This window comes from Lissotriton vulgaris, chromosome 1_1 (genome assembly GCF_964263255.1).
Source record: "Lissotriton vulgaris chromosome 1_1, aLisVul1.2, whole genome shotgun sequence".
NCBI classification, from domain to species: Eukaryota; Metazoa; Chordata; class Amphibia; order Caudata; family Salamandridae; genus Lissotriton; species Lissotriton vulgaris.
Window position 1 is genome coordinate 1,522,634,947 of NC_141685.1, and position 26,271 is coordinate 1,522,661,217.

General features: G+C 42.1%; 1 protein-coding gene across 1 annotated transcript; it reads left to right on the forward strand.

The window, feature by feature from the left end:
* Positions 1 to 26,271, forward strand: LOC147750764 (ranaspumin-like). Its single transcript, XM_086936805.1, has 10 exons — positions 1 to 102; positions 1,199 to 1,257; positions 2,956 to 3,021; positions 3,783 to 3,857; positions 4,448 to 4,498; positions 7,123 to 7,188; positions 15,537 to 15,587; positions 16,211 to 16,234; positions 21,339 to 21,399; positions 26,066 to 26,271. Exons 1-9 carry the CDS (start codon positions 54 to 56, stop codon positions 21,396 to 21,398), a joined length of 501 nt encoding a protein of 166 aa, XP_086792931.1. The 5' UTR covers positions 1 to 53; the 3' UTR covers position 21,399; positions 26,066 to 26,271.

Consider the following 26,271-nt stretch of genomic DNA (forward strand, 5'->3'; position numbering starts at 1 on the left):
ACACTTGAACTCACCCTGCCACTGAAGTCTTGAAGGAGAAGCCTCGATTTGCCATGAAGATTGCAACTATTTTTGTGCTGGTGGCCCTCAGCACCACCTTTGGTGAGTATACACAGGAGGGCCCTAAGGAGCTCAAACAATAATGTAGTGAAATGTATAATAATGCGCATATAATAGCTAAGGCGGTGTATCTTTTTGAGGACTTTGACAAGCTAACTATGGAGTTGCCAGCTCATCAAATATTCAAGACAGGAGTTATTCCATGAAACACATATGTGTATGCAATTAATCACATTTGTTTTCTGCTACTCTAACAGCCCCTGTGGACATCTATTGCATTTCCATTAAACACCGGTTTCCGAAGTTTTTTTTATTGTTGATAGATCTACTGTCCTTACATTTTATGTGTGTGGTGGCAGTATTATTTGTCTTCCACACCAAATATCTAGAGAATGAAGCTTGTTAAATAAAAGTGAAAAGTGATATAATTTTTCAATGTCTGAACATTCTTCTGGAAGGCAGCGGTGGCTGCTCCTGGCCAGTAGTAGCGGTGCAGGGAGGAAGGGGGGTTAAAAAGAAAAAGGAAGAGCACTTACCTGCTGGCTGGCTGGCAGCTGCCTCTCCTCCATCCTCTCCCTTCTCTGCTCCTGTGTGGACCGAAAGCACACAGGCTCCCAGACTCCCCGTAGCCAATCACAACGCTGCTGTCAGCAGTGTTGTTGTTTGGTCTGAGCACCGTGGCTCAGCGCTCAGACAGGCAGTGGGAGCCTGGGCATATTCTCCTCCCAGGCTGTGTATTATACCCCAGTGGAGAACATGCAAAGCGCGCATGAATGTTTGGCCAGCCCAAGATGGCCTGCCAAACCATCAGGAGCATTTAGAAAGTGCCCCAACCACTCCTCCCCCTGCTCTGTGAGCAGCCGAGCTCCACCCCGCCTCGCCGTACTGCTTCAGCACAGAAAAATTGAAAAGATGGTAACAGCATTTTATGATCTTTTTTTTGCTGTGCTGAAACCAATGGGTCGACTCTCATCTGACTTAGCGGAGGAGCCGTCCCTGCTGGAAGACTCTGAGATATAATGTTATTTGACCAATCCTTCTCAATGTTTTCATCAGAGCACATTTTACTTGTGGTAAAATTCCTAGATTGAGAATAACAAATTTTAAAAATTGTTTCTTTACTATTGTTTTTATTCAGCTTCTGCCACCGTTGACTCCCCTAAGAATCCTCTTCCTACGTGTGTATTTGAGCTTCTGGTAAGTTTGTCATGAAGGGGTGATGCTAGTTTAAGTTCAGGGTTCAGACTGCTGAATGATTTCTTATCCCACAGCATAAAACATTTCTTAAGGCAACCCCTCTTTTGCCTTATGTCTCATTTGGAAGTGAACTATTTCCTAGGTGCAAAATATAACTCCTTATCTAAATTATGGCTCTAGAAATTAGGTATTACATGCAGATCATTTATTTATTGCACCACAATTAATATGATTTGCCTTTGTACTTGTTCCCTAAATACATTTTTTATTTTGTCAGATCTATAAGGGGAAATCAGTGGGTAGGTATAAATATCACATATATCAGAATTCCAATCCCTACTCAAACTCAGACTTGAAAGTATGATTGCAGCTATAAACTACAACGGAACATTACATTGTCATTTGATTCTGTCACTTAACTGTCATTTGTGATCATGTGCATTGTATGGGAAAGTATCTTACAGTTTGGGGTTTTCTATACATTTTATTTCACCTGTCAAACTGCAACAGGATATTTGACCTGAAATCTAGATCAATTATTGCTTGTGTGTTGGGAAATGTTTTCTCAGTTATTTTATATGAAATGCGTGAGAAAGTGGGATATTAATTGGGGTGGATGTGAGCCTGGATCACTGTCACAATATCGGAAAAAATAATATTGTGTAACAAGTATATTGTGTCAAAAATATTGTTTAAAAAATATCGTCTTTCTGTACTTATATAAGTAAGTACAAAGATTTCGAAAAAAAATATTGTTCCACACTAAGATCATTAAGAACCATAAAAATATATAGTTATTTATTATATATTTATTTCAACCTTTAGCTTAGTGTCACGCCGTAACATTTCAGACAACCTGTTTAATCCCAAGTAAGAGACGCCAGAATGTACCATTGAGGTCTTCTAATGGGGAGTGATTCTGTTACGGTGTGTGGAGGCTGAAATCAAAATTGTAGTGATAGAATGTACCATAGAGACACACTCAAGGAACAAGTGGGTAACGGCTGTGGACAGAGTTCACTCCAGATTGAGAATGCATAACTACTTATGAGCACATTGTTAATTGTTTGAAGTTTAGACTCTACATCACGAAGCATAGAGAGTAAGCTGGGAAGAATCCATGTCATTCCATGATATATATTAGTTACATCAGTCGAAGACAAAAACAGAGTTGTGAGTCACTAATTCAATATCCCAATATTTTATATATAAGCACATTAGTAAAATTAACAATTGGCCTGCGTGTGCTAGACAAATTACAAAATTCCACCACCTATTCTATCTCATTTTACAACGTTGAGGGGTGTGCATGAGCCATCAACTTTTTCAGGGGGGAAATTCCCTGTTCATAACCTTTAATAATTGAAGCATATGACGTGTACTGTAGTACTTTGTGGTGTATGCCATGGATATCCCTGAAGTACAGAAACATTCATCAATGCTCTCTTATGTAACTATGTACATTTGTATCTTTGGAGTAGGACCTTTCCGAGATTCGTCCATAGGTAGAAACATTAAAACCATGGATGGCTACTTGGAGGAGAGACTGGAGAAGAATATGTTTAGTTCATATAAGATCAGAATAATTTTCTGTGGACTGCAGATGAATTTGAGTGAACTGGAAAAGAGAAATTTGGCATCATGTTTCTTACACAAGAAATTCCTAACATATATTGTTGACATTCTTTTTCCACACAGAACAAAAACCTGGTGGAACTTCTGAAGAGTGTGAAAGATCTTGTCTGCTCATATGAACATTGTAAGGTACAGCCAATGTTACATTGATGCTCTTATAATTGAGTTAGTTGTTGTTCAGAACAACATGCAATGCTGTCAGTATTTCCCCTTCTGGTATTCCTCTGTTCCACTTTCCCAATCTACTCAATGATACCAGTTTTCTATCCCCAACCCACCAGGGAAATTCTATTTCATAAATCAGTATACATTTGAGGAAATGCCTCTCTGCATTTCTGACTGACTCATGTTAGTCTGGTGTCTGTGTTTTATTTTGAGGAGCTCAACTTCCACCTCAGTGTTAATAGGTCATCACTGGTAAGTGCATCTTCAACATGGCATCAGGATCCAAAGAGGCCTTTTTCTCTGTGCTGTGACCCATCAAATATCCAAGCACTTAAGCCTCACTCTAGCCCTTCCAATGCATGTATGTGCTCCTTTGACTCCAGGGATCTCCAAAGGATTTGAGTAATATATCTTTGCTGTCTCCCCCATCCGCATTACCGGCATCTTTACTATTTCAAAGGCAATTATTGCTTGAGATTCTGCCTTAATTGATGAGCATATCACCCTACCCCACAACCTAATACCCTATCCACATAAGCATTATTCACCCTGCACTGTTCTTTAATAGCAACCTCCTAGGATTACAGTAAGCAAATATTGCCCTCCTCTAGGACTCTTAAAATCCAAAGAATGACTTTCAAAGCCAACCAGCTATTGTCAGTTCAACTCGCCCACAAAGAGGCCAATGGAGATTTTATCCATGATTCTTTCATATTTCGTTCCAGGAGGTGAAGGGAACACCTGAAGAATGTAGTCTGGATGAATGGAAAGCAATGGTGGAGAAATTAAAAGAAGCGCTGGTAATAATTAGTGGCCTCTCATGTCTTCTATCTCACTCTTCTATCAATCTGACATTACTAAGAATGCGGAAATGCCAAAAGCGTCTTTCATGTTACTGTAAACATACACTCTCTGTGGTCCTGGCTACTACTAGTATTTGAATGTATGCATGTACACATTTGGATTTTCCAGCCTCTATATTAAGATCAGGTCAAATGGGTTCATTCATTAATTTATTTTCTGATCACATCTAGATGCCAGACTACCCTGAACATAAACTGGCACAACCAGTGGTTGGCAAGCATCACATTTCTAGTTTGGGGTACCATCAAGCACACTGGTATCAAAGGTTGGTGCCAGCTGTGAATGGGATTAAATCTGGACACAATAAAGAATGGGGCCTGTCCATGGCCTGGGAGTATCCACTGAAGTATCACACATTATAACACTATGAAGTGTAGCATCTTCTCTTATTCAGCTTAAATATTTATGAATATGTTAAATAAGTGATCAGAACAATAAAACTCTCTTAGCCTTTCTCATTTCTGAATATTTGCGGTTACTTGCGTATGAAATATTTATATTGTAACTTCTTTCCTTCACCATTCAGGAAAAACTTGGCTGCACAGTTGATGATCTTCTGCTGAAAGGAAAAACAGTGGTAAGTCTGAGGGTCTAATGGTGAGCGTTGTTCATTGTGGATTAGCATTGGCCCCTTCAGACTCGAGAGTTGCAGATGTGGTTCAGTTTCTCATACCCTGGGGGATATGTACAAGGAAGTGGTGGAGAGAGGCGTTAGCCTTCATGGCTTAGCGCCTCTCTCCACCACTTCTGAAATGCAAGGCTGCACCATATTTAAAAGAATGTGGTGCAGTCTTGCGTTTCCCCCTGCGATGGCGCTAAGTTCAGCAACTTAGTGCCAATGCAGGCACCCTTGCACCATAGTGCAATGGTGTCTGCGTAGAGCGGAGCATTGGTTGTGTGTAGGAAGGTGTGCCTTCCAGCACATAAACAATCCTAAAAGGCCATTATGTCACTGTCATGTGTGCTACTTCATGCAGCACACATGCAAATCACAAAATTGCATTTTTTTAAAGGATTGTTCATGTACAGGAAGGCACACCTTTCTGTAATTAAACAATCCGTGATATTTTGCTTTTTCCATGTGTGCTACACAAGGCAGCACACATGGAAAAAGCAAAAACAAGGAGAAATAATGCACTTAAGACCAAGTTTTACCTGGTCTTAATTTTGACGCTGCCTCCTATGTACGCCACCCTTGCACGTAGAAGGCAGTGTCAAAATGAATGGGTATAAGGGGGCCTTATTTACAAGGCAGCATTAAGTCACGTTAAGTGGCTTAACGCTGCCTTGTAACTAAGGCGCAGCCCCTTTCGTAACCACAACGTCGATATAAGTGACATTGTGGTGGCGATAGGGGCTTGCACATATGTCCCCCAGAGTCTAAAGGCGCACTCACGTCTTCCTAAAAGCATTCACTGCCTCACACTAGCTGCTCCTCATTCAAGTATAGGGGACCTTTAACTGAGGCGGTTCATTAGGTACATTAAGGAGGGAAGAGTTATGCCAGAGAACGCGAGTTGACATCATTTCTGGGGTGACTCTTCAGTTTCTGAATGTAGTCAGTGCCACAGATGAACTGCTCTACAATATCGTCCACTAGCTTTCTGCCTGTAGGTCTGCTATTGTCAGTCACTGGCTGACTGTTTCCCTTACGAGTGCCTCAGAATACAAACAATAAGTCCTAAAGCTCACAGTCTTAAAGCAACCAGTATATTGTGATCTGCCTGAGGCATACCCTCTGAATGCAACCATCAGGGTGAAGTCTGACAGAAACCCCTTCTCCCTGCGTATAAACTACGCCAGCTTCTGGGTGAAACACTGACTACCAGCCCAGCCCTGTCTCTCTCGACTGCTGAGGTGTGGCTGAGCAGATTTACACTGGGCGCCTTTAAAACCAAGCTCTCTTCTTCAAAATAGAGCAGCATGTAAAGGGGGACGCCTGGGCAGCAGGACATTATCATCCCAGTGGGGCCAAAACACTGGCGCGTCCATATTGCACCGATGCCGCTTCTTGGATGTAGCGGTGGGTCAAGGTTGTAGGTTGGCCTTTTTCTTACTCCTGTGTTTGGTTCCGTTATAATGAAACGACAACTTAGATCCTCGTTCATGGCGGGGAATATTGCACAGACAGAGTGGTGATTACCCTGAAAGTAAGGGGAGAAACAACTCAAATTACTGCATTGTTAGCTGGAGATGGGGTTTCTTCCGTTTTAAAAGCATTCACAGTGCAACATAAAGCTGATAGCAGCCAAACGTGCTCTCTGGACATAGATTTTCAACACACGTGAATACCGTGTACGTCACACCATACGTCACCCCAGATGACTCTGCCTGCCTCTTAGAACCAGAGGTCAAGTTACACTACATCATACTACACTGCACAATTAAATGCACCAGGGGTCTGCATACCACAGCACTGCCTACACTCCCATTGTGCCATTGGAACCCGCCCCATTGTTTATCATACTGTCCTCACACCTTGACAACACTCAGTAGTGACACAGGTGGAGGGAACTTCTCCAAATGATTAAATGTAGCCTCGCGAGACTGCTGATCCTCGGGAGTGATAGCACACATAGTTGTTTAACTTACTCAAAACGTTTTGACAGGTTTTTCCATCTTCCACCCAAATAATGCCTCCCTAAAATAATGATAGCAGGTCATAGCTTGTACATGAGCCATGCTGCAGTGGCCACCAGGCCCACCATATATATATATATATATATATATATATATATATATATATATATATATATATATATATATATATATATATATATATATATATATATATATATATATATATATATATATATATATATATATATATATATATATATATATATATATATGAATTGTTTTAGGTGGTGCAACCAGCAAACATTCCTAAAAAGGTATGCCCTGTGCAACAAACAAGAAGTCAAACTGTTTGGGATGAGTTTTTGATGCTCAATAAACAACAAATAATTAAGTAGTAGCCTGTTTGTGCTATTAATATTGAGCAGAACAGCAAATGCAATGTGTTGGACTAAGCAGTGAGGGGACAATATGCTTAATACCAAGTTCTTAGTAATCTGAAGTTGTGCTAGACAGTAAAAAGAGGAAAACATAATCTATAAGCTAAATAGTTCTATACCGTTTTGAATTAGTACTTTCTAAGAGAACATTGTCTTTTCTAATATGTCATTAATTGTTTTTCAGGAAGAAATAGCTGGACAAATTGGAGATCTGCTTATTAAACTAAAGGATCCCATCAGAAATGCCCTGGTAAGATGAGACGGTTAGAATCAATGTCTGCTTTGGATTGTATTTCCTCCGTATCAGTAAATGAGACTAGGTACTGCATTCCATTATCAACCAATCACAACAAGGCAAGTGTCTAGCAAGCCTAGTACCGGAAAGTCTGCATGTGGCTTAATGGACAATCTGAAGAGGCAACAACCTACAATTCCAGCATAACATTTGTTTTATTGAACCGTTATCCGTGCCTCACTCCCTGTCCTACTTTGCATAGTCAGTATTGATATTAAAATATGACGAATTGCAGTTTTTTGAGTGTAAAACTGAAGGCCCTACAATAGGTTAGGATCCCTCTAACAGTTTGCTGTCAAATACCCAGTCCCTTTACTGTAGCCCTGCCACTGCTAAAGAAGGACAAAGGTGTATGTCAGGCGGGGGCTCAGCAGCCAGGGAGACCATAAGGGGTCAAAAGGAGTCCTTGTGGTTGAATTTAAAATGAGACACAATCATGTGTCCCTTTCCGTTGGGTGATGCCCCCTTTCCTTCCAAGCAAGGCAATAACATGTATATTGCAGCCTATAGCAGCATTTGTTGTTATTACTCTAAACATTCTCTTAGTGATCACGAATGGGTCGATTTATAGTTTGGCAGGTCGAGAATACGTCACAATGGTTCCTGTCAATGGTTTATTGAGTTTGAAAGTGGGTTTTCAGTTTTTTTTTCATACCAAAAAAATGCCCCTTACCGCCAATGTTATCCTGGTGGTTGAGCTATCAGACGGGTGTAACCGTGGCAGGGACAGAGGAGTCTCCACTGTGGTTACGCCAAAGGTCCGCCTGCGTTTGTATCGAGCGGGCGGGCCATTATGCTGGCGCTAAGGGTACTCTGTCACTGTTGCGACGGAGTTTCCTTACCACAAGCATGTCAATCAGCCCCCTAGTCAATGATGTAAATGATTGCGGGGCATATTACCAAGCAATAGCGATAATTATCGCTATTGCTTGGTTAGAGACAAAACTTTACCGCAGCGCTGCAGCGATTTTTACCGCAAATAAACCTTGGTATTACCAAGGTTTAACGCAAATGCGGTAAAAATCGCCGCAAAGCATGAATATCGCTGAAAAGTCGGCGATATTCATGCATTAGCGAGCTAATGCTCTTAGCCATGTTATCCACCTCCCATTGGATAACATGGCTAAGAACTGCTCAGGGCAGGTGTTAGCTTTTGGAGATATTCCTGCTTAGCGCGAATATCTCCAAAAGTTGGTAATAGGAGATAGCGATGTTAGCGACTGTTTTCAGTCGCTAACATCTTGGCACTCCCACTTTGCATCTCATTAGTGATAAATATCAGTGACATGCAAAGTGGGGCCCAAGATGGTCGCTATCTCCTACTAGCTGTCGCTAACTGGTGTTAGCGGCAGCTAGGTAATAGGGAGATAATTTTATCTCCGCTTTCTTGGCTTTTAAAGCCAAAAAAGCAGAGATAAACCCCCTTGATAATATGCCCCTGCATTTTTAAGGGCAACCACCTAGAGCATGTCATTAAAACATCTGATGTCAAGTGCCCAATATAATAATTATTTAAGACGTAAAATGACAGTTTAAAGACTAGTATCACAAGCACAGGTCCTCGCATAGAGCCTTTCCTGTGAGTAGAAGTGTTTGATTCCAGGCCTTGGTGTGACCCTCTCTCCCACTTCCAGCAGTAACACATTCCTACTCACAGATAAAAAGGAGCTTTGTGAGTCAGGCCCTTTGTCTGAGCATGTTCTGGGATCAAATGAAGGGGACTTGAACTAAAGCAGACAGCACTCTTTTCTACTGTCTCAAAGGGAACATGTTTAAACAAAACACCCTGGTATAGTCCTCTTATTTCATCTAGAGTCACAGGTTCAAATGCAAGAACTCTCCAAGGAAAGGAACTTGTGGGACGCTAAGGAATCAATATTCAGAGATAATAATTATGGATTCCTGGTATAATCGGCTGAGTGCACATTTGTAGACCACACATTATGCAGCACAGATGTGCACCCAGACTGCGGAACACAATGACAAACGGGACGCATATGTTGCAGGAGGGCAGAGTGGGCAGCTCAAGGGCTGCATAGCACTTCCTGCATATGTATGTCTCAGGTACGCACCTGCTGCATGTCGTTCTTGGCAGGAGAAAGTGTTTTCTAGGCCCACCAATTGCAAAAATCCAATTTAAATGTATTTATTATTTATTTAACAAATGGTTTGGTATAAAATAGGTTACACCAACACTCACGCAGTGCAAGTGTGTTAGCTTGCATCACACCATCAAGGTAGGAAGGACTCATATGCTAACCCTGTGTGCTTACGGCCTTCCCCTGTGACTGCTGCTAAGACACCCAGAAGTAGGCCCTCCCTCTTTGTGAGTGTTGGATACCGTCCCACTCATACCTGTGTGGAACAGTGGCACGCCCTTTTACATGTGCATGAGCTTTGGGTGTATACATGTACTTTCCTGTAAAAGGGAAAAAAATGTGAGATGGGGGCTATATTTATGGCATTCTTGTTAAAGTATTTGAAACTAATGCTGAATTAAAATATTGTTTTATCTGTGCACATATATGTTTGATACTGTGACTCATCCGGCTGTATTATATGGTATGGCTGTGCGGCCTTACTATAGAATATAGTACTCAAAAAAACTGTCATGGGTCCAGTCACACTCATTTGTAAAACCTTAAGCTCAACCCTGGGTAGGTATGGCCTTGAATGAATGAATGAATGAATGAATGAATGAATGAATGAATGAATGAATGAATGAATACTTTATTGTTTGGTTACTCAAAACCATTACATTAAAACCAAAGTACAAAATTACAAAGTTACAAAAGTTAAAACCAGGAGAGTTTCGGAAGATCAGTTTAAATGGTGGCTCCCTTAGCACTGGGAGTACGATAGATAGAGTTCGTGGAAAGACTAGGGCCTGCTAAGTCTCTATATGTTCGAACCCTCAGAAGTCATCAGCAGGGACCGTGTCTGATGGATAAACTTTCCAAAAGAGGCCATGTGCTTTACCATGGTCAGGGTGTAGAGGTGGGAGATCCCCTCCTTTGTGGTACGTGACCCTGCTTGTCTTAGGATTGGCATGAGATAAAGACTGCGGGCCATGTGCAGTGCCAGGCAGCAGAATAAAAGATGGGCCAATGACTCACGTTTATACCTGCAAAGTCTACATTCCCGGATTCCTGAGCCAACCTGACCGAAGGCATATAATTCTTTGAGGGGCAACGGATGTAGTCTGTAGGCTAAGATCTTATGTAGGGGTGTGCGGCCCAAGGCCTGCGTGAGATGATGTTTAGGATTGTGCAGGATATGCGGTAGGCACAGGGACTCATGAAAGTCTTTTCTTACCAGAGACTCCAGATCCAGTTCCCGTGACCGCGCGCGTACTTGTTTTTTGATCGAGTTTTTGATGGCGATGTAATTGACGAGTTCGGGGTTCCAAGACTCGATGGCAAGGTTGAGATGATCCTTTGCCGCGTTGGGAGTGGCCGACCAGGGATTCCCTGGTTCTCTGAAGATACATTTCAGGACTGCCTTGAGTGTGTTCTCCTGTGCCGCCGTTGTTAGAAAGTAATATTTGCTTAGGGCAGCCATCTCTTCCAGATTTTGCTGGTTGAGTGAAAACTCCAGGCGGACAAGGGTGTTTCTGGTGCACCTTGGTAGGTGGAATAGTCTCTTGTAGGCTCTACAAAGGATTTTTTCTAAATCATTATTCAGTTTGCCCGGGAGTGCCTGTAGAGTGGAGTTGAGGGCCGGCATTAGCTTGGCTTTGAGTACTCTTTGGATGGCCATTGTGGACGGGCTGTATAAGGAGGCTTGTAGCTTGCAGATGGCGTAGGTGATGGTTTTACCTTTGCCTTGGATGGTCTTTAAGTGGGCGCTTGAAAACCCCGACTCCTGGAAGCAGATGCCCAAATAGGTGTACCGCTGAGATGGCCAAGCCTCCATTTTAATAATTTTTTCTTTGGGTAATGTCCGAAGATAATTACTTTTGACTTGGATGGATTTGCTACAAGCCTGTTTTTATCGTTGTATACGGCAAGTGCCGTGAGTGCCTTTTGTAGCCCAATTCTCGTGTGATCCAAGAGTACCAGGTCATCAGCATATTGCATGAATTGAATTTTGGTCCCACCGATCTTTGGGGTGGCCACAGGCTGCCCCAGTCAGGGACCTCTCCATGTCCGCTGTATATAAGTTAAACAACAATGGGGCTAGCACACACCCTTGTTTTAGGCCTCAATCTGTGTCGATCTTCATGGATGCGTGCTCCCTCGAGAGTTTAATTCTCAAGTATGGCCTAGAACATCAAGCCTTCCACATGGGAACTAGTGTAAACCATCTAACAGTGCCAAACAATGAAATAAAAAGGCCACATGACATGAAACAAATCTGACACCAATTTATAAAAACGGGGTATTGTTAAATACATGTTTAGAGAACAAAATGAGGAAATCAACCACAGGATTCTGGAGATACAGATTTTTTAAGTAAACTTAAATCTTATTTTTACCACAAAGAAGCATTGGTAACTGTAAAGTTTGTAAACTTCTGAAAAGTTTGTAAGAGTTGAGTTTGACTATTCTGACGCAGCTTGGGTGACAAAATCCGACAAGGATAAGTTCTAGGGGGTCAGTAACCAATGTACAGTTACCTGGACACATATTCTTTTTCTAGTCCAGTTCCAAACTTTACAGCATGACCGCCATAGACTTCAACAGACTGGTCCTGAGGTTGCGAAATCATGAGATGGAAGATGCTCAACGATGCTCCGGGTGCTGTGCGGTCTATGAGGGTGCCTTTGTGGTTACTCCTGAGTCCACGTGCCAGATGAGGGGACTTTAGCCACAGAAGTTAGGGTTCCTCAAAGTTCTATTTGCGACAACTGAAGGGCAACTGTGGCTGGGCTACTGTTTTCTGTCCATCTCAATCCCAGTAGTATCCTTTGGCAGAGGCTGGTGTCCCTCTTGGGTGATCAACCTGACTCAGATGATACTCTTGGGTCCAGTTGACTCAGGTGCAACTTTTGACCATTGTTGATTGGTCTCTTGGGTTCCCCACCAGCGGTCTCTGGGGATTCTCCTGAAGTGGGTATTGACTTGCAGAGTTGGGCTACTTCAGCTTTTCATGTCCCTGGTGTTGGTTCCAGGAAGTCATCTGACTATCATTGGAGTCACTTCTCTGGGCTGAAGCTGAGGAGAAACATTTTCCTGAGCGAGGAACCAGAGGCACAGTTCTCTCTTCGCTAGCCCAAGACGTGGCAGGTGCAGTCCAGCAAATGGCGCAACATCTCTTTGCCAAGTCCAAAAGTCTGCATGGCAGTACTTCAGTCTTTTCTCCAGTTCTGATGCAATCTCTGGTTCAGGATGCCAGGGTGCCATATTTATTCCCAGAAAGTTACCTGGGGGGATGATGCTGTCACTAGCCAAAGGACTACCAGGTCCCCTCCTTCTTGGTGACAACGTTAGGACTATGTATAACATCTAGCATTCCCAGATAGCACTATTTTACCCAATCTCAAGATGTCTGAACCCTTTATCGGATGTGAGGAGCTTGGTAGCCCACCCTAGAGGTGTGCCTACCTGTGAGCTACACGCACATGGCAAAACCAGTTTGGGCACTGGTCTTCCCTTTGTGTCCCCATCACCAGCCTGTCTACCTGAACAAAGGGCAGCTCCCAAGGAGTGTGAATCACCATTTGCCCACCAAAGGCGGCTTCGCCTTTAAAGCTTTCCTTTTGGGCTAACGTTTTGAATGACTTCTGTGAAGGTGAGGTGCCACCTTGCCCTGCGGCAGGCTGCTATTGTTCCGAAGCCTAGGATTTGTTCACACTACTGCCCAGGTGGGCAGAGAGCTGCCTGGTGTTCAGTGACCATGTGACTGATCAAACTGGGTCACAGAGTGGCAACTTTTTAAAGTTGCATTTCTTTAATAGTGACATTAACTTTGACCAGAGCATCAAGTTGGGTTTGATGCCAACATTAATTTGGCACCTTACAGTACTCATCTCTGTAGTCCTGAGAATTGAGCTGATAACCCTGTGTTAGCTAATGGGGCACTAACTTTTCGTCAGCAAAACAACAATTTTTAAGTGATGCTGCTAGGACATATATGTAAAGATACCTATCCTAATAATATTCAGCTCCCAGCCTTAGGGCTCGGTAGGCCTTCCTTAGGGGAGAATTCCATTTATTGTTAAGGAAAGTCAGGGTTTTGCCATTGGTTTGAATGACAAAGTCGAACTAGCAGTTTTCCCACTGCCCTTCCAGTCTCCAATGGCCGACCGGGAGCCATTTTGTGCATTGTCACACACAGGGTGGCTCAACCAGTGCTGCAGCCATTAATGGACACTCTGTCTTACATAAACTGGGTACCATCCGGGGCAAAACTTGTGACAAAAAGTGGGGATCAAGCCTCCAGAAAGTCTGTTTCGTTACCTTACACATAGCACAATATGCATTGGCAAAGCCAATAGGTCTCACCTATTCGAGCTATTGCCTTTAGCAATGATTTTTAGCCATCCTGTACAAAAGCAGGGCTGTATAGAAAGAAATGTACAATGACACGCCAGAGCTAATGCACTTTTTTACTAAATAAAAACAATGGGAGAGTAGGTTGATTGGTTAGGGGAACACAGAGGGAAGGAGGGCGGGGGAGAAGGATAATGGTAGAGGAGAGGACTCACAAGAGACAATGTGGAAGAGCACATGCAATGGAGAATGGGTGGAAGGGGCTGGGGCAGTAAGCTGCCAACAAAGCAGGGGAGGGAGAGCATGGGGAAACACAGACAACAGCGGGTGGGAGGAGGTGGGGAAACATGGACAACAGAGGTTGGGTGGAAGGAGCTGAGTAAGAAAATTGGCAACAGACGGTAGGCAAGACTGGGAAACTAGTGTGAAATAAACAAATACTTTCCAGCCCCACTTCCTCCTCCCCGCCTCTGTGAAAAGTGGTCAAAGGGAAACAAAAAACACATGCACAGGCAGAACACAGATGCCTCAGCCGAACGAGTCACATGCCAAGCATCTGGAGCTCACTGCTCAGGCATGAAGGGCCCATCCCTGCCTGACCTCAGACTTTTTATTTTAGAACAGATCTCAGTGTACTGGCAAATGAAGAGTAGATGCTTGCAACAGACTTGTGTTTTCCACTCACACATACAACTCTGCACAGCTAGAGCTACAATGAGTAGAACTTGTTGCTTGATGGCATGTACCAGGTTCAAAATGTGTGATCTTATGCAGTGCCTCGACCCTCAATCTGGTCTGGTCCACACTAAAATACGATGTTATAAGTTCTCAGCATGTAGTAAAGTTGGTTTTGAATAAAGCACTATGAGCTACACAGATCTGATTTAAGTGCTTCCATTGGATTAAAATTGACCCTGAATCAGAAGTGTATTTGTTTCAGGAGCATAGCTATCAGTAATGCAGGAGGTGCAGTGGCGGATGTATGACGGTACGACGCGGGCTATTACCACGCGTACCGTTACAACGCGTGTTTTACAACGCAAGTTGTTACCACGACTTGCGCTGTAGAGTGCGGACTTAGGAATAGTTTAATTTACTATTCCAACACCAGTCCCCGTGGATAGTAGGGAAGGTGTTGGAATAGTAAATTAACTATTCCTTGTCCTTGAGCGCCCTCCAGCGCAAGTCGTGGTTACGACTTGCGTTGTAAGAGACGCGTCGTAATGGTACTGTCTTTCACTACTTACATACTGCGGGCCTTAAGCAATCTTACTAGGCCTGGTCTGCTCCTGGAGCTGCCAGTCTCAAGTGGATTTTATGGGTAAGGGTTAGAGTTCCGGAAGCAATCAGAACACTGCATACTTACACCAGGCACATCCAAACACCACTGTCCCAAAGAGTTTCCTTAAGTGACATGGACTCGCTGTGCATAGGTACCAGGATCATGCTAAGTATTAGAGCTTCATCTGGCCTGAGGCATGAGAAAGGCCCAGCTAGAAAATGCACATATTTGTGAACAACACATTAACCAAGCATCAACAAAGATAGGAGGGCGGATGCAAAGACATGGAGGGAAAGGGGTAGAAGGACGAATGCCCATTTACCATGGTACGCAATGAGTGGATTCTAACCCCTCTGCAAACTAACAAAATATTGTTCAAGCAACAGTGCATGCACTGTCCCAGACAAGACCTAAAAAGAAAGCACTAATTTCTTCAGTATGAGAATACCTGTAAATGAAAATACGTTATGAAAAGAAGTATTTTAAATTATAACATTGTGTGACAATTTTTTGTCACTAGTACTTTTGTCAATGCAGTTCATTTTGAAAATATGATATTTTACTATATTACTTCTTAATTGACTTAGGTGGAGCTTCGTCTTGAAGAACCATTATTCAAATTGTCATGTGATCTACTGGTAAGTGATTCATTGTTATGTATCACAAAGTGGCTTTCTAGGACTTCAGAGCCTCATTCAGTCTTCAAATCCCAAGAGCACAATCCCATGACTTCTCCTCTTTGAAGATCCAATTCTATGTGGTTTCTGTGGTGGTTTTTTTTAGATCTCAGATACAGGCAACTTTAGCGTTTACCAGGTGTATTGCTTCCAATATAAATATAGTAGGTTTGGGGTTTGCTCTTTGCTAATGATGGGTGGCTTTGTTGTCTATCTCAGTTGTCTCTTCTTGATTCAATGGCTTTCCTCTGTGTTCTTTTCCTGCTAAGTAACATTTCAGTTTCTCAGTGTCCTGATTTGGTTGACGTGCAGTCTTCCACTGCTGACAATGCTTGCAGAACTAGTTTTTCGTACATTTAAATGCTCCAATGGAGTGCCTATGTTTTCTTGCTTTCTCCCAATTTTCTACTTCCTCTTTCACTTTGCCCACGTCCAACCTTTTTCTCCTTACTGCTTATACTTATGAATTAATTTATCTTTGTGTAATTGACTCCAGCGCTTGAGATGGTATTTTCGGTTCTAAATTATGTTTTTTATCTTCAAAAGATTTACACTAAAGTCACATCTATGTTTTCGTCCCCTAGGGTAAAGTTCTGGTACAACTTCCGGTAAGTTCAAAACAGCTCTTCTTGTTAATATCCCCTCAACCCAAGGGGAGCTGTTTATTTTTGTCATTTCTTCATATTCGTAAGGTAGCAGATAAATTTCTCTTCACTGCAAGAACTTTGTTATGTGTGTTTTACGTAGTGAAGAGATTTTAGTCCCGTCTTATAAGAAGCTCATGATAGTTTGAAAAATCAGCTATCTTTTTAGTGTGGTGTTCAGTAACACTACCAACACATTTCAAGTTCAATGTTATGAATGCATTCGTGAATCAGGTTGAGTCTTTAAACATGGGCTTTTGAGAACTCCACATTCTGGACATATAACTTTATGACAAGTGTATCACCAGAGAGTGAGCACACTGTAGGAGTTAGACTTTATTATTCCTAAGCGTTAAAAAATCGATGAGGTTTATGTCATCAGCACCCGTCTCTGCACTTAAACTCACTATAAGCAGCAAGAGGGGGCACTATTAAAGCACATTGTCCATGGCCGAGGTTGAGATCTGGGCATGTGAATGTTTTGTAGCCTGTCCAAGTCTTGCCTTGGTTTGCAATAACTACAACACATACCCCTAAGCACACACACAACCTTGTATGTGCAGTTGCTTCAACCCCTCTTCTGTCAGAGGATGCTGGCTGTTGCCCTTACACTTGAGGGGCCATCTTGAGGGTGTTTGTTGCGTCAGACTGCACCCCCCATCAGAGATACCAAGTACTTCGCCAGTCTTCAAAGCACTAGGCATGAGTGCTCCTCTGACCACTCTTTGTCCGGTGGTCATGGCCATGTGATAAGGAAGCTGCTCGCACTGGAGGTTGCGATGGTTGGTCCCAGGAAGTATCCAAGCTCCCTCTGAAAGTCATCCTTTGAGAGCACATACAATATCCTTAACCTCGGTTGCCCTGAATTCAGTAAAACAGAGCGGTACACTGGATCCTTGCATAACATGAAGTTGGAGTCCTCCACATGGTAAACACCGAGGGCCTCATTTACAGGTTTTTGACGCAGGGCATTGTAGTAATGGAGACTGTCCTGCCCTGCATCAAAAGGAAAGGGCAGAAATAGCCATATTAATGATATAAGGTGCCTTCCTGTCCTTTCCCACTGCACTGTTGCCGTTTTCGCTACCTTGTGCCAAGGCAGGCACTTTTGTAACATGGTGCATTGTAGGAATGATTATTTATGTGCTGGAAACAATCAATGGAGTTGTTGTCCTCCTTCTATGTGTGCTGTAGAATGCAGCACAATTGGAAAGAGGGTAAAACTAGGAGGAAGGAAAACATTTCTCCTCGTTACGCCTGCACTGGGGAGGCGTAAGGTTTTGGTGCTGCCTCAGGTTTATCAGTTCAAAGTACTTTTTATTTCGGTTAGAAAGTATAACCATAAAAGCATAGGACATAAAATTTCATTTACATTGAAGATATAAACAGTTTTGTATATAGAACATATTTTCCTTGTGATCAGAGAATTACAGCTCGTCAAAGCTAATCAATTTTTGCAATATAAAAACATACTTTAAAAATGATGAAACTGAATACAGCAAGTAAAAATGTGTCCAATCTCTATAGTTCTAAAAAACAACGGTTTATAGTTCTTTACCTGTTAGGGACAAAATAAGAGAATAACATTTTTTTCCTACAAAGTAATGTCCGTAATCAATCAATCCAACAAACGTAAACAAGAAAATAAATCAAAACGATTGTAAGTGGGTATGTTATAGCCGCTCGATACGAGGGCTCTACTACTCACCAAGTAGTCATTTTCTGCATTCGTTCTTGGAGGTGGGAGATAGGATTTTCTAGGGTAGAAGTCAGCTAGTTCCCAGGTTACAATAGGGCCATCTCCTATTTGTGGCTGCCAGCTTTGGAGATAAGGGACGACGTGGCTATCCCTGAAGTTTACTATAACCAGGTCTCCACTTATATCTTTTGGGAGAGATCCTAACCAGACCACCCGTCTGACTTTTAATATTCTTCTGTCGATGTTTGGTGGAAGGGGTCTGTTTTTAGTTAACCAGAATGATACCTTATTTTTTAGTTCCTGTTGGTCTTCAGTTTTTCCCTTTGTAAGCACAGGTACTCCCGAGAGAACGCACACAAATGGTGCGGCCTCCGGTGGTAAGTGTATGTTATTAGTTTTCCTTGGAAACATACATTTGTTAAGGACTATCCCATCCAGGCTTGTGGCTTCTTTGTTCGTATTTACTCTAGGGGCAGGACTCTGTACTATAGCAGGTTTTGGGGTTACTTTCTGACTATTTGAGGCTGGCATTTTTTGAGCTACTGGTTGATTTTGGGCAGCAATATTTTGGGCAGTAGTTTTTGGCGCATTAGTATGAGCTAAAGTCTGTGTGTACTTATATCCTGCTATTCTTTTTATAAGTAGTGCGTTTGCCCTGGTGGATTCCTCAATGCCCGTCAGTGTTTCCCCTATACTCCTTATTCTTTCTAACAAATGGGATATTAACGAATTACCCAAATGTTCGATCTGCGCCAATATAGTAGCCTGTGGGGAAGATGCAGGAATTGCCAGTATTAGACCTCCCTTAGATGCTTTAGGGGTGGTGGTATAGTCCAGTGGGGGACTTGAATGTAGTTTTTGTAGTTTCAATAGTCTCCCCGTCTGTTTTGCACCCTTTCGCTTTCTCTTAGCAGAAGGAGCCTGAGGGTGTACTATCGCTTGCGTATTATCTTTGACTGATGGTGAAAGGGGAATACCCAGGAGACTTTCGTTTAATTGAGATGTTATGCTCGGCTGGGGACTTATATTTCCTCTAGGGCAGGTGGAAACACCCCTTTGCGCGTTTCCCTGTTCCACAAGATCGTACCTGGTGTTGCATATCTTATTTAATTCCCCCAATAAAGAAAAAGGTTCTACTACATCAGCTGGCATCAGAGGGGATCGTTTACTAGGCGTAATTTCAATAACGAGACGTCGTTCTGCTCTCTCTATTTCTTGATCAATTACCGTTGTTTCCCTGGTTAGGTAGTGGTCCAATGTTCCCTTAAGCAAGCCCCCTTGAGAGATAGTATTTTAGGAATCCCTTTACAGGACATAGTGTGACTAGCTTTTATATGTTTAGCACAGGACATATAACCACAGCAAACGTCTAGAGCGTGTAGCTTAAAAGCCAATGTTAAGTCCCCTAAGGAGAGCCAAAGTGCACAGTGTCAGTGGTCTCTATGTGTAGGTTAGATCCTTTTACCGGAAGATCAAGTGGGGTGGCCCAGCTCGGCCTCTACCGGCCTCGGACGGCCCGCCCTCTACCTGGGCTCAGCCCGGCGAAACCTGCGATGCGGAAGCAGCAGCCCGCTCCTATGCTCCTCCGGGCGCGGGAGACTGACGTGGCAATTCGCGTCCCCGTGTGCAGCAGGGGACGCTGGGCAATGTAGTTTTCTTTCGCTCCCCCCTCTCGGCGGCCGCTATGTCAAGAGCTGCGGTGGAGGAGAGCAGAGCTGAAGAGCGAAGTGTCCGTGGGTCCGGCCAGGCAGGCAGGCAGGTAGGAAAGGATTCAGCAGGTGCCCCCAACGAGCTATCACGCCTCAGGTTTATGTGATTTCGAAAATCTAGGGCAGCGTCAAAATCCATGGTTGCTACATGGTAACGCCCACTGCAACACCCAGGGAAATCCTCCTTGACGCAGAGTATTGCAACACAGAGCTTTGCCCTGCCTTGCCTTACTCCATATCTATAGGGCCATGCAAAGCCACAGAGGGTGGCTTTGCATCGTCTCATAGATATGACTGAGAGGCCTGCGTCACCGGAGCGTCATAAAAAGCAACGCTTCAGTGGCACAGGCCTCTAGTAAATCAGCCCCTGAGTGTGTATTGCACAGGAGGCCCATATTTTGTAATATTGATCCTGCAATTTAGCATCTGATATTGGTTGAAAGTGACAAATGCCTTTGTCAAGAGGTCTATGGCTCCAAGAAAGCTTATGGCAGAGGTTAGTAACTCAAAAATGTTACAGTGACTTCCAGTGATTCATAGAATCAAACTTCCATTAGGTGTCACACTGCACCTCGACAATCGGTCGCAGGAAATTGCAATTTTGTGTGTTGGCTTGGGACTATGTGGTATGTCCAATTCTTGTTTTTCACACTTCCCTGGCTGCACTGGGAATGGGTGCTTGAAGGAAAAGGTCCAATGATTCTACACAAATAAACAGGGCTCAAGAAAATAGAAGCAATAGGCCTAGTCTCATTTTCAATGTTGTCACATGAAAATTCCGTAAAAATAGTACCACTCTAGGAAAGTACACATAACTTTAAAATTCAACCAGGGTTACATTATAAACCTATTCCACTAATATTAAAGTGTAATCATGGGATGTCAAAAGACGATATGACATAGGTGAACGTGAAAGAGAACTGCTTGCAAGAGGTAGAGTTCAAACATTTGCTACTGAGTCAGCAATTTAGTAAATTAAATTGGCAATTCCAGGCTTTTTTTGTTTACCTCTTGATTATACATTCATTTTTGTAATTTCAGCATGGAGCTGTTCCTGTACAGCAAACGGTGTAAACTGCTCACACCAAGATTACCTGCATTGGAATGACTTTCTGTTCACATGAAGACACATGTTATGTCATACAATAGACAGTCTGTCCCTCATGTCCGTAGTGTGCAGAGTTTAGGCTGTAGCAAGCAGGGTACTATTTTCTTGATGGAATGTGTATGTTCTCAGGGAGAGGAGGTCGGTGGAAGCGATAGATGCTACATCCTGACTGAAAGCGTTGAGGCATCATTGATTGGGGAGTGCCCCTCAAGTCTCACGGGGGTCTTCACTGAACTCTTGAAAGTGGCAAAACCACAATCAGACGAGATGATGCGAAATCGGGACTTTTGGGGGAGCGCATCCTCTTTCTCCTCTCTTCTCAGTGTTTACTGCATTCAACGTCCAGATGCATTCGGAGTTGCTGACTACTAATATGACAGTCATAAACGACTTTAACTTTATTTTGTTCTACATAGGAATTGCAATGTGTTTGTGATGCATGGTGCAAAGATTATAATAGCAAACTCTCTGAAATTCTCAAACTTTTTGTATCACAATTTATTTTATGATACATTTTCATTTGAAAAGATCCTTCTTTCTTCCCTTTTCAAGGAACTGATAGAAAAACTGACTGGCGGTGTTCTAGGCGGACTCGCTGGAGTTGGGAAATAAGGTAAACAGATATTTCATATTTCAAACTCAGTTTTACAGTAAACTCAGCAGTGACATCAAGAGGTTGTTCTGACTCACAGACGCCCAGGCCACCTTGGTATCGATGATTGATTCTAATCTTGAAAACGCTTCTGCTTGTAAATCATGTTGGGATTTTGATAGACAATACATTAATAACATTTGTGAACGGTATGGAAATTTCCACAGGCTTTTCATGTGACATTGCATTACCTGCCTCAGCTTTACCGTGACTGTGAGGCAGTATATGAAATTCATCAGGCCCTGTGATTCTCCATGGGTGTATATTTGTGGATATTGTTTCACTTAAACTAGGTGACATGAACCATTTAGCACATGGATCAAGTATCCTTAGACCATGTGGATTAGGCTGCCAATGGGATCTAGAAAGCTCTTTGAGGCATCTGAAATTGCCTTTAATTATAATGTGCACAGTGCCAATGTCTCCAAGAACTGGAAGCTCAGAATAAGGACCTTCAAGCCTCGGGTCTCTATGAAGTAATGTGCAGCCAGTGCAAAAGAGGCATGTGCACTGAAGCAATCCCCTTGACATTGCTGCCTTTTATAGCGGCTCACGACAATATGAGAATTCTGCTGCTACAAAAGCGCAGTGCTCTGCATGGCTCATGGGAGTACTGGGGTGATCCATTGCTCTATCAAACTGTGTTGTCTGCTCTCAACTTTAGCTTCAATCGACCCACGAGGCTGGGTGCCATTGCATATTGCATACAGAACTCCTGTGGAGCCCTCAGACACTTTAAAAAGGGGGGCAGCAAAGTTTGCGGTGCAGAGGCAAGCTCTTCGCTTCTAATGTTCAGACCCACTTGGACAGACCATCATTGGCGCAGGGTGGAGTTGTGGGGGAGTGTATTATTGATCTGCACCACTATGGGTCTGGGATAGGGTTTGTAACTTGCCCCTCTCAATTTGTCCACTTAGATAGAGCCACAAAATGTGGAACAATTCATGGGAGTTCATTTCCAAACTCATTTGAGTGGCAGGTTGAGTAAACTACATAGAGGAAACCTAAAATGTAATTAGTAAGTAGTTTTGCAAGATAAGGGATGGTATTGAGAGATCTTACAATTTATTGGTTGTAATGCTAAATCTTAAACAACATTCATCAGTGGTATTTTCAGCACCATACTTAACCTAGGATAAGGAAATACTGTGGTTTTTTTCTCCTCTTGATTTATCACTCTCTCCAAAACGGGAGATTATTCCATTAATCTTCATGAGGTAGGTCTATTCACGACCCACCAGCAATCCCGAAAAGAAACTCAGTGAGTTTCATACATTAGGAATACTGATTTCAAAATTACAGTTCAGAGAGAATAGCGATTAGGAAATTGGCATTCCTAATGCTTGTACATTTGGCCCACTGTCTGCACAAGGTGGCACTGTCCGGTTAATTTAAAGATGACCACAACAACAGGTAATTATGAATTCAATACACATTAAAAATTATTATTAACTGCTGCCCAAGCCATTCTTATAGTTCTGGAAGCCTGACGTAGTCTGAATTTTCACACTTGTAGGAGTGTGACGGTTAGTAGTTGTGTTGTTACTATCATTGGCAGCTTGGTTGGCACACTTATCTTTTTACAAATAAGCAATTATCTGGTGCCTGGTTCTGAATGCACAATGTGCATGTATATTTAGGCCATAAATGAGTTCCACCAATCACCATGTCTGATATTCAAAGATGTGCCTGATACTTCAAAATCTGAGAGTAATCTGGGGATTCAATCCTGCATTTTCTGCTTTTTAAACATGTGGACTAATGTCCCCTGGTGATATTAATCATTTGAGACGTTTCCTTATCTTTCCTAACTTAAGCATCACATTGCCTATAATATCAGACGTTTAAGGATAGTCACAGCTAATTACAAAAACAATCAGAAGCTAAAAATATTTCCTTTTGGTTTTTTAAAAAAAACATCTTTTAAAATGTCCTACTATTGTTATTTTGGATGAGGTCATTCCACCTTTTAGAATAACTAAACAATATTGTGTTTTTCGATGCAATATTTTCATATGTGCTGTTTGATAATTAAGTTGCAAGTGTTTTAGTGAACTGAACTAAATCTTGCAGGTACCACAGGGAATACATTGAGTAAGGAATTTTGAATTATAAAATAAGCTCAAATAATTTCTTTGGAATTAAAGTTGCCCAACAGTGAAATTTCATAGACAGTAAATGGTTGGATGGGTATGGATGAATCGAAATGTACAAAATTGAGAAACAAAACTGGTAGCTTCTGAAAGTAAACAGAGAAGTGTATGAAGGTAGATAATGTTGAAATAAATATAACAGGTATTAGTAAGTACTTTGTCTTAACAGATAATTTAAGAGAAGGGTATAAGAAGCACCTAACTGATAGATTTGAAAAAATAAACGACAGAAGGTGGAATGCCAGGCATGTCAATTAAAGAGAAGGGGCATTGGGAAGAGAGGGTGAGAAAGAGGAAGCAAGTCAAAAGTAGGGTAACTGCTGAGGCAAACCCAGGATTTAAAAAAAATATTTTAAAAAAACTGTAGATTAGAGCTAGATGTTGCACAGCAATTGGAATGTCAAACTAAATGGCTAGGGTTATCAACTGAATTAAAACTTGCACAATCGTCCAGAAAAAGTATTTATGGTACGGAAGAATCCAAAGGCCACTCTAGCGAGAGACAATATTAAGGATTGTCTTGAGTGCAAAAGTGGACATCAAATCCCATGGTTAGCAGGAGTGGAGTCTACCCTTTGAAAGACTGGCCTGAATCATATTTATACAGATACTGAAAGTATTACAATTGGAGACAAAGGGCCCGATGTAGGTAAACTCCAATTTACCACTTCTTAAATACCGAATCATACCGATTCGGTATTTAAGAAGTGGTAAATTTGAGGGGGGGAGATGTGGGTATTTCAGAATCGGTAAATACTGAATCTGTAAGATTCGGTATTTACCGATTCTGTAAATACCGAATCGGTACCCCCCATTGATTCCTATGGGCCTTGAAGCCCATAGGAATCAATGTGCATTACCGAATCGGTATTTACCGATTCGGTAATTACTGATTTCTGCAAGGGTGCAGGGGGTGTCACTTTGACACCCTCTAGCACCCCCAATACTGGCTTGTGTGCCATGTGGCACACAGACATGCCCAAAGGGCATGTCTGTCTGTCACATGGCATAGGTGTGCATGCACACATGTGCATGCACACCTGGATTCGGTATTTTAACACCCAATTGGATTGGGTGTTAAAATACCGAATCTGAAGGGCCTGTGGGACTGAAAGTAGTCCCACCTACATCCCGATTTTTAAAAATCGGTAAACTTACCGATTCGGTATTTTTACGATTCGGTAATTTTACCGAATCAGTAAAATACCGAATCGGAGAAAAAAAGGTCCCCTACATCTCAAAAGGCCAAATAGCGGTCAGAAACGGCCGAATTCGGCCGTTTCCGACCGGTAATGGCCACCTACATCGGGCCCAAAATATTTGTGCAACAATCCCGTTTTTACTTTGAGCAACCCATGAGACTGAATGAGAATGGGGGGAAGTCAACTGTGGCAGTTTATTTGAGTACAGTTGCAGTTAACACTCCTACTAAATGTCTCTATTTAGTGAGTCTGGAGTGGGAACGAAGTTTGCTGTTTTGATTTAGGATTGACATGTTAAAATATCAATTATGTTTCCCCCTGGGCTACCAATCATATCTTGATATGTGCCTTTGCCCTTGTGACAGGAGCTCTAATCAGACTATGCAGCATTTTGCACTTTTTTATGAATTTATTTGCAATAAACAAAGCACTTTCTACTTCCGCTCATTAAAAAGCACAATATTCGGAACTTTGGGGAGGCTTTTAGTTTTTAATTCAAATGCCGGATCTGGAGAAATGTGTACATATAGGCTCATTCCTTCGAACGCTGTTCGGGCATGACACACAATGCCCCCTGATTAAAATGGAGCTGATTATTTTTAACCCAACTTTTGTCTTGGCTTTTTGACTATCTGAATAAAGATGTTGCTGATCTGAAGTAGCTATAGTTTCATACATTTTAGTGTTATCACTTTGGACATACTTTTATTCCATGTCTAATGTGCTTTGCCATATTGGGAATTATCTCTGAAGTAGGTCCTTAATGCACATCACCTGTGTATCAGTGTCATTTGCAACATTCTTTCTTACACCAGGTTGATAAAGGATTGGAATGTAAATCCATTGAAAGATATAGCTCACCTCTAAATGTAATGGAATTATTATTTGAGAGATTTTTAATTTTGGAATATAATATATGATTTATTACCTATGATTTATGATTTATGGATCAAAACATTTCTCATCATACTCAACAGTGCTTGCACAAATTCATAGTTAATTCACATTGCATTCTTCAAAAAAGTACTTGATACACAAACCTATTACCAAATGATGAATCAGTCGTGTAGTAGGGTGCATCATTCCAGTTTGAGCTGTGCTCACTGCTGACATAAAAAAGCAAAATGTACATTGGACCTTTACACAGAATAATAAAGTACAATGAATAAACTCTAAGCTAGATCTTTGTTTGATTATCTTCAGCCTATGTTGTTCAGAGCTTTCTTCCCAGAGACGCCTTTCTAATTATTGTCATTTCCATTTCTTTTTTAGAGGATCAGTGGGCCCGATGTATGTTCCTGCAGAATTATTCTACAGAAATGGAACTTTCGGAATAATCTCTTTGCCTCTCTTGCCATTTTTTGAAATGCAATATATTGCCTAAGATTGCATTAACTCAGAAATTGTGATCTCAATGCTCTGCTTTTTCTGTTTTCATTTTCTGAATGATTTCAATAAAGTAACAAAAGATTGCCTAA

Bases quoted from the DNA above. Each gene is read 5' to 3' on its own strand.
- LOC147750764 (XM_086936805.1), top strand. From the start codon at position 54: ATGAAGATTGCAACTATTTTTGTGCTGGTGGCCCTCAGCACCACCTTT. The intron at 1,258-2,955 runs GTAAGTTTGTCA...TTTTCCACACAG, and splicing joins CGTGTGTATTTGAGCTTCTG to AACAAAAACCTGGTGGAACT. The intron at 4,499-7,122 runs GTAAGTCTGAGG...ATTGTTTTTCAG, and splicing joins TGCTGAAAGGAAAAACAGTG to GAAGAAATAGCTGGACAAAT.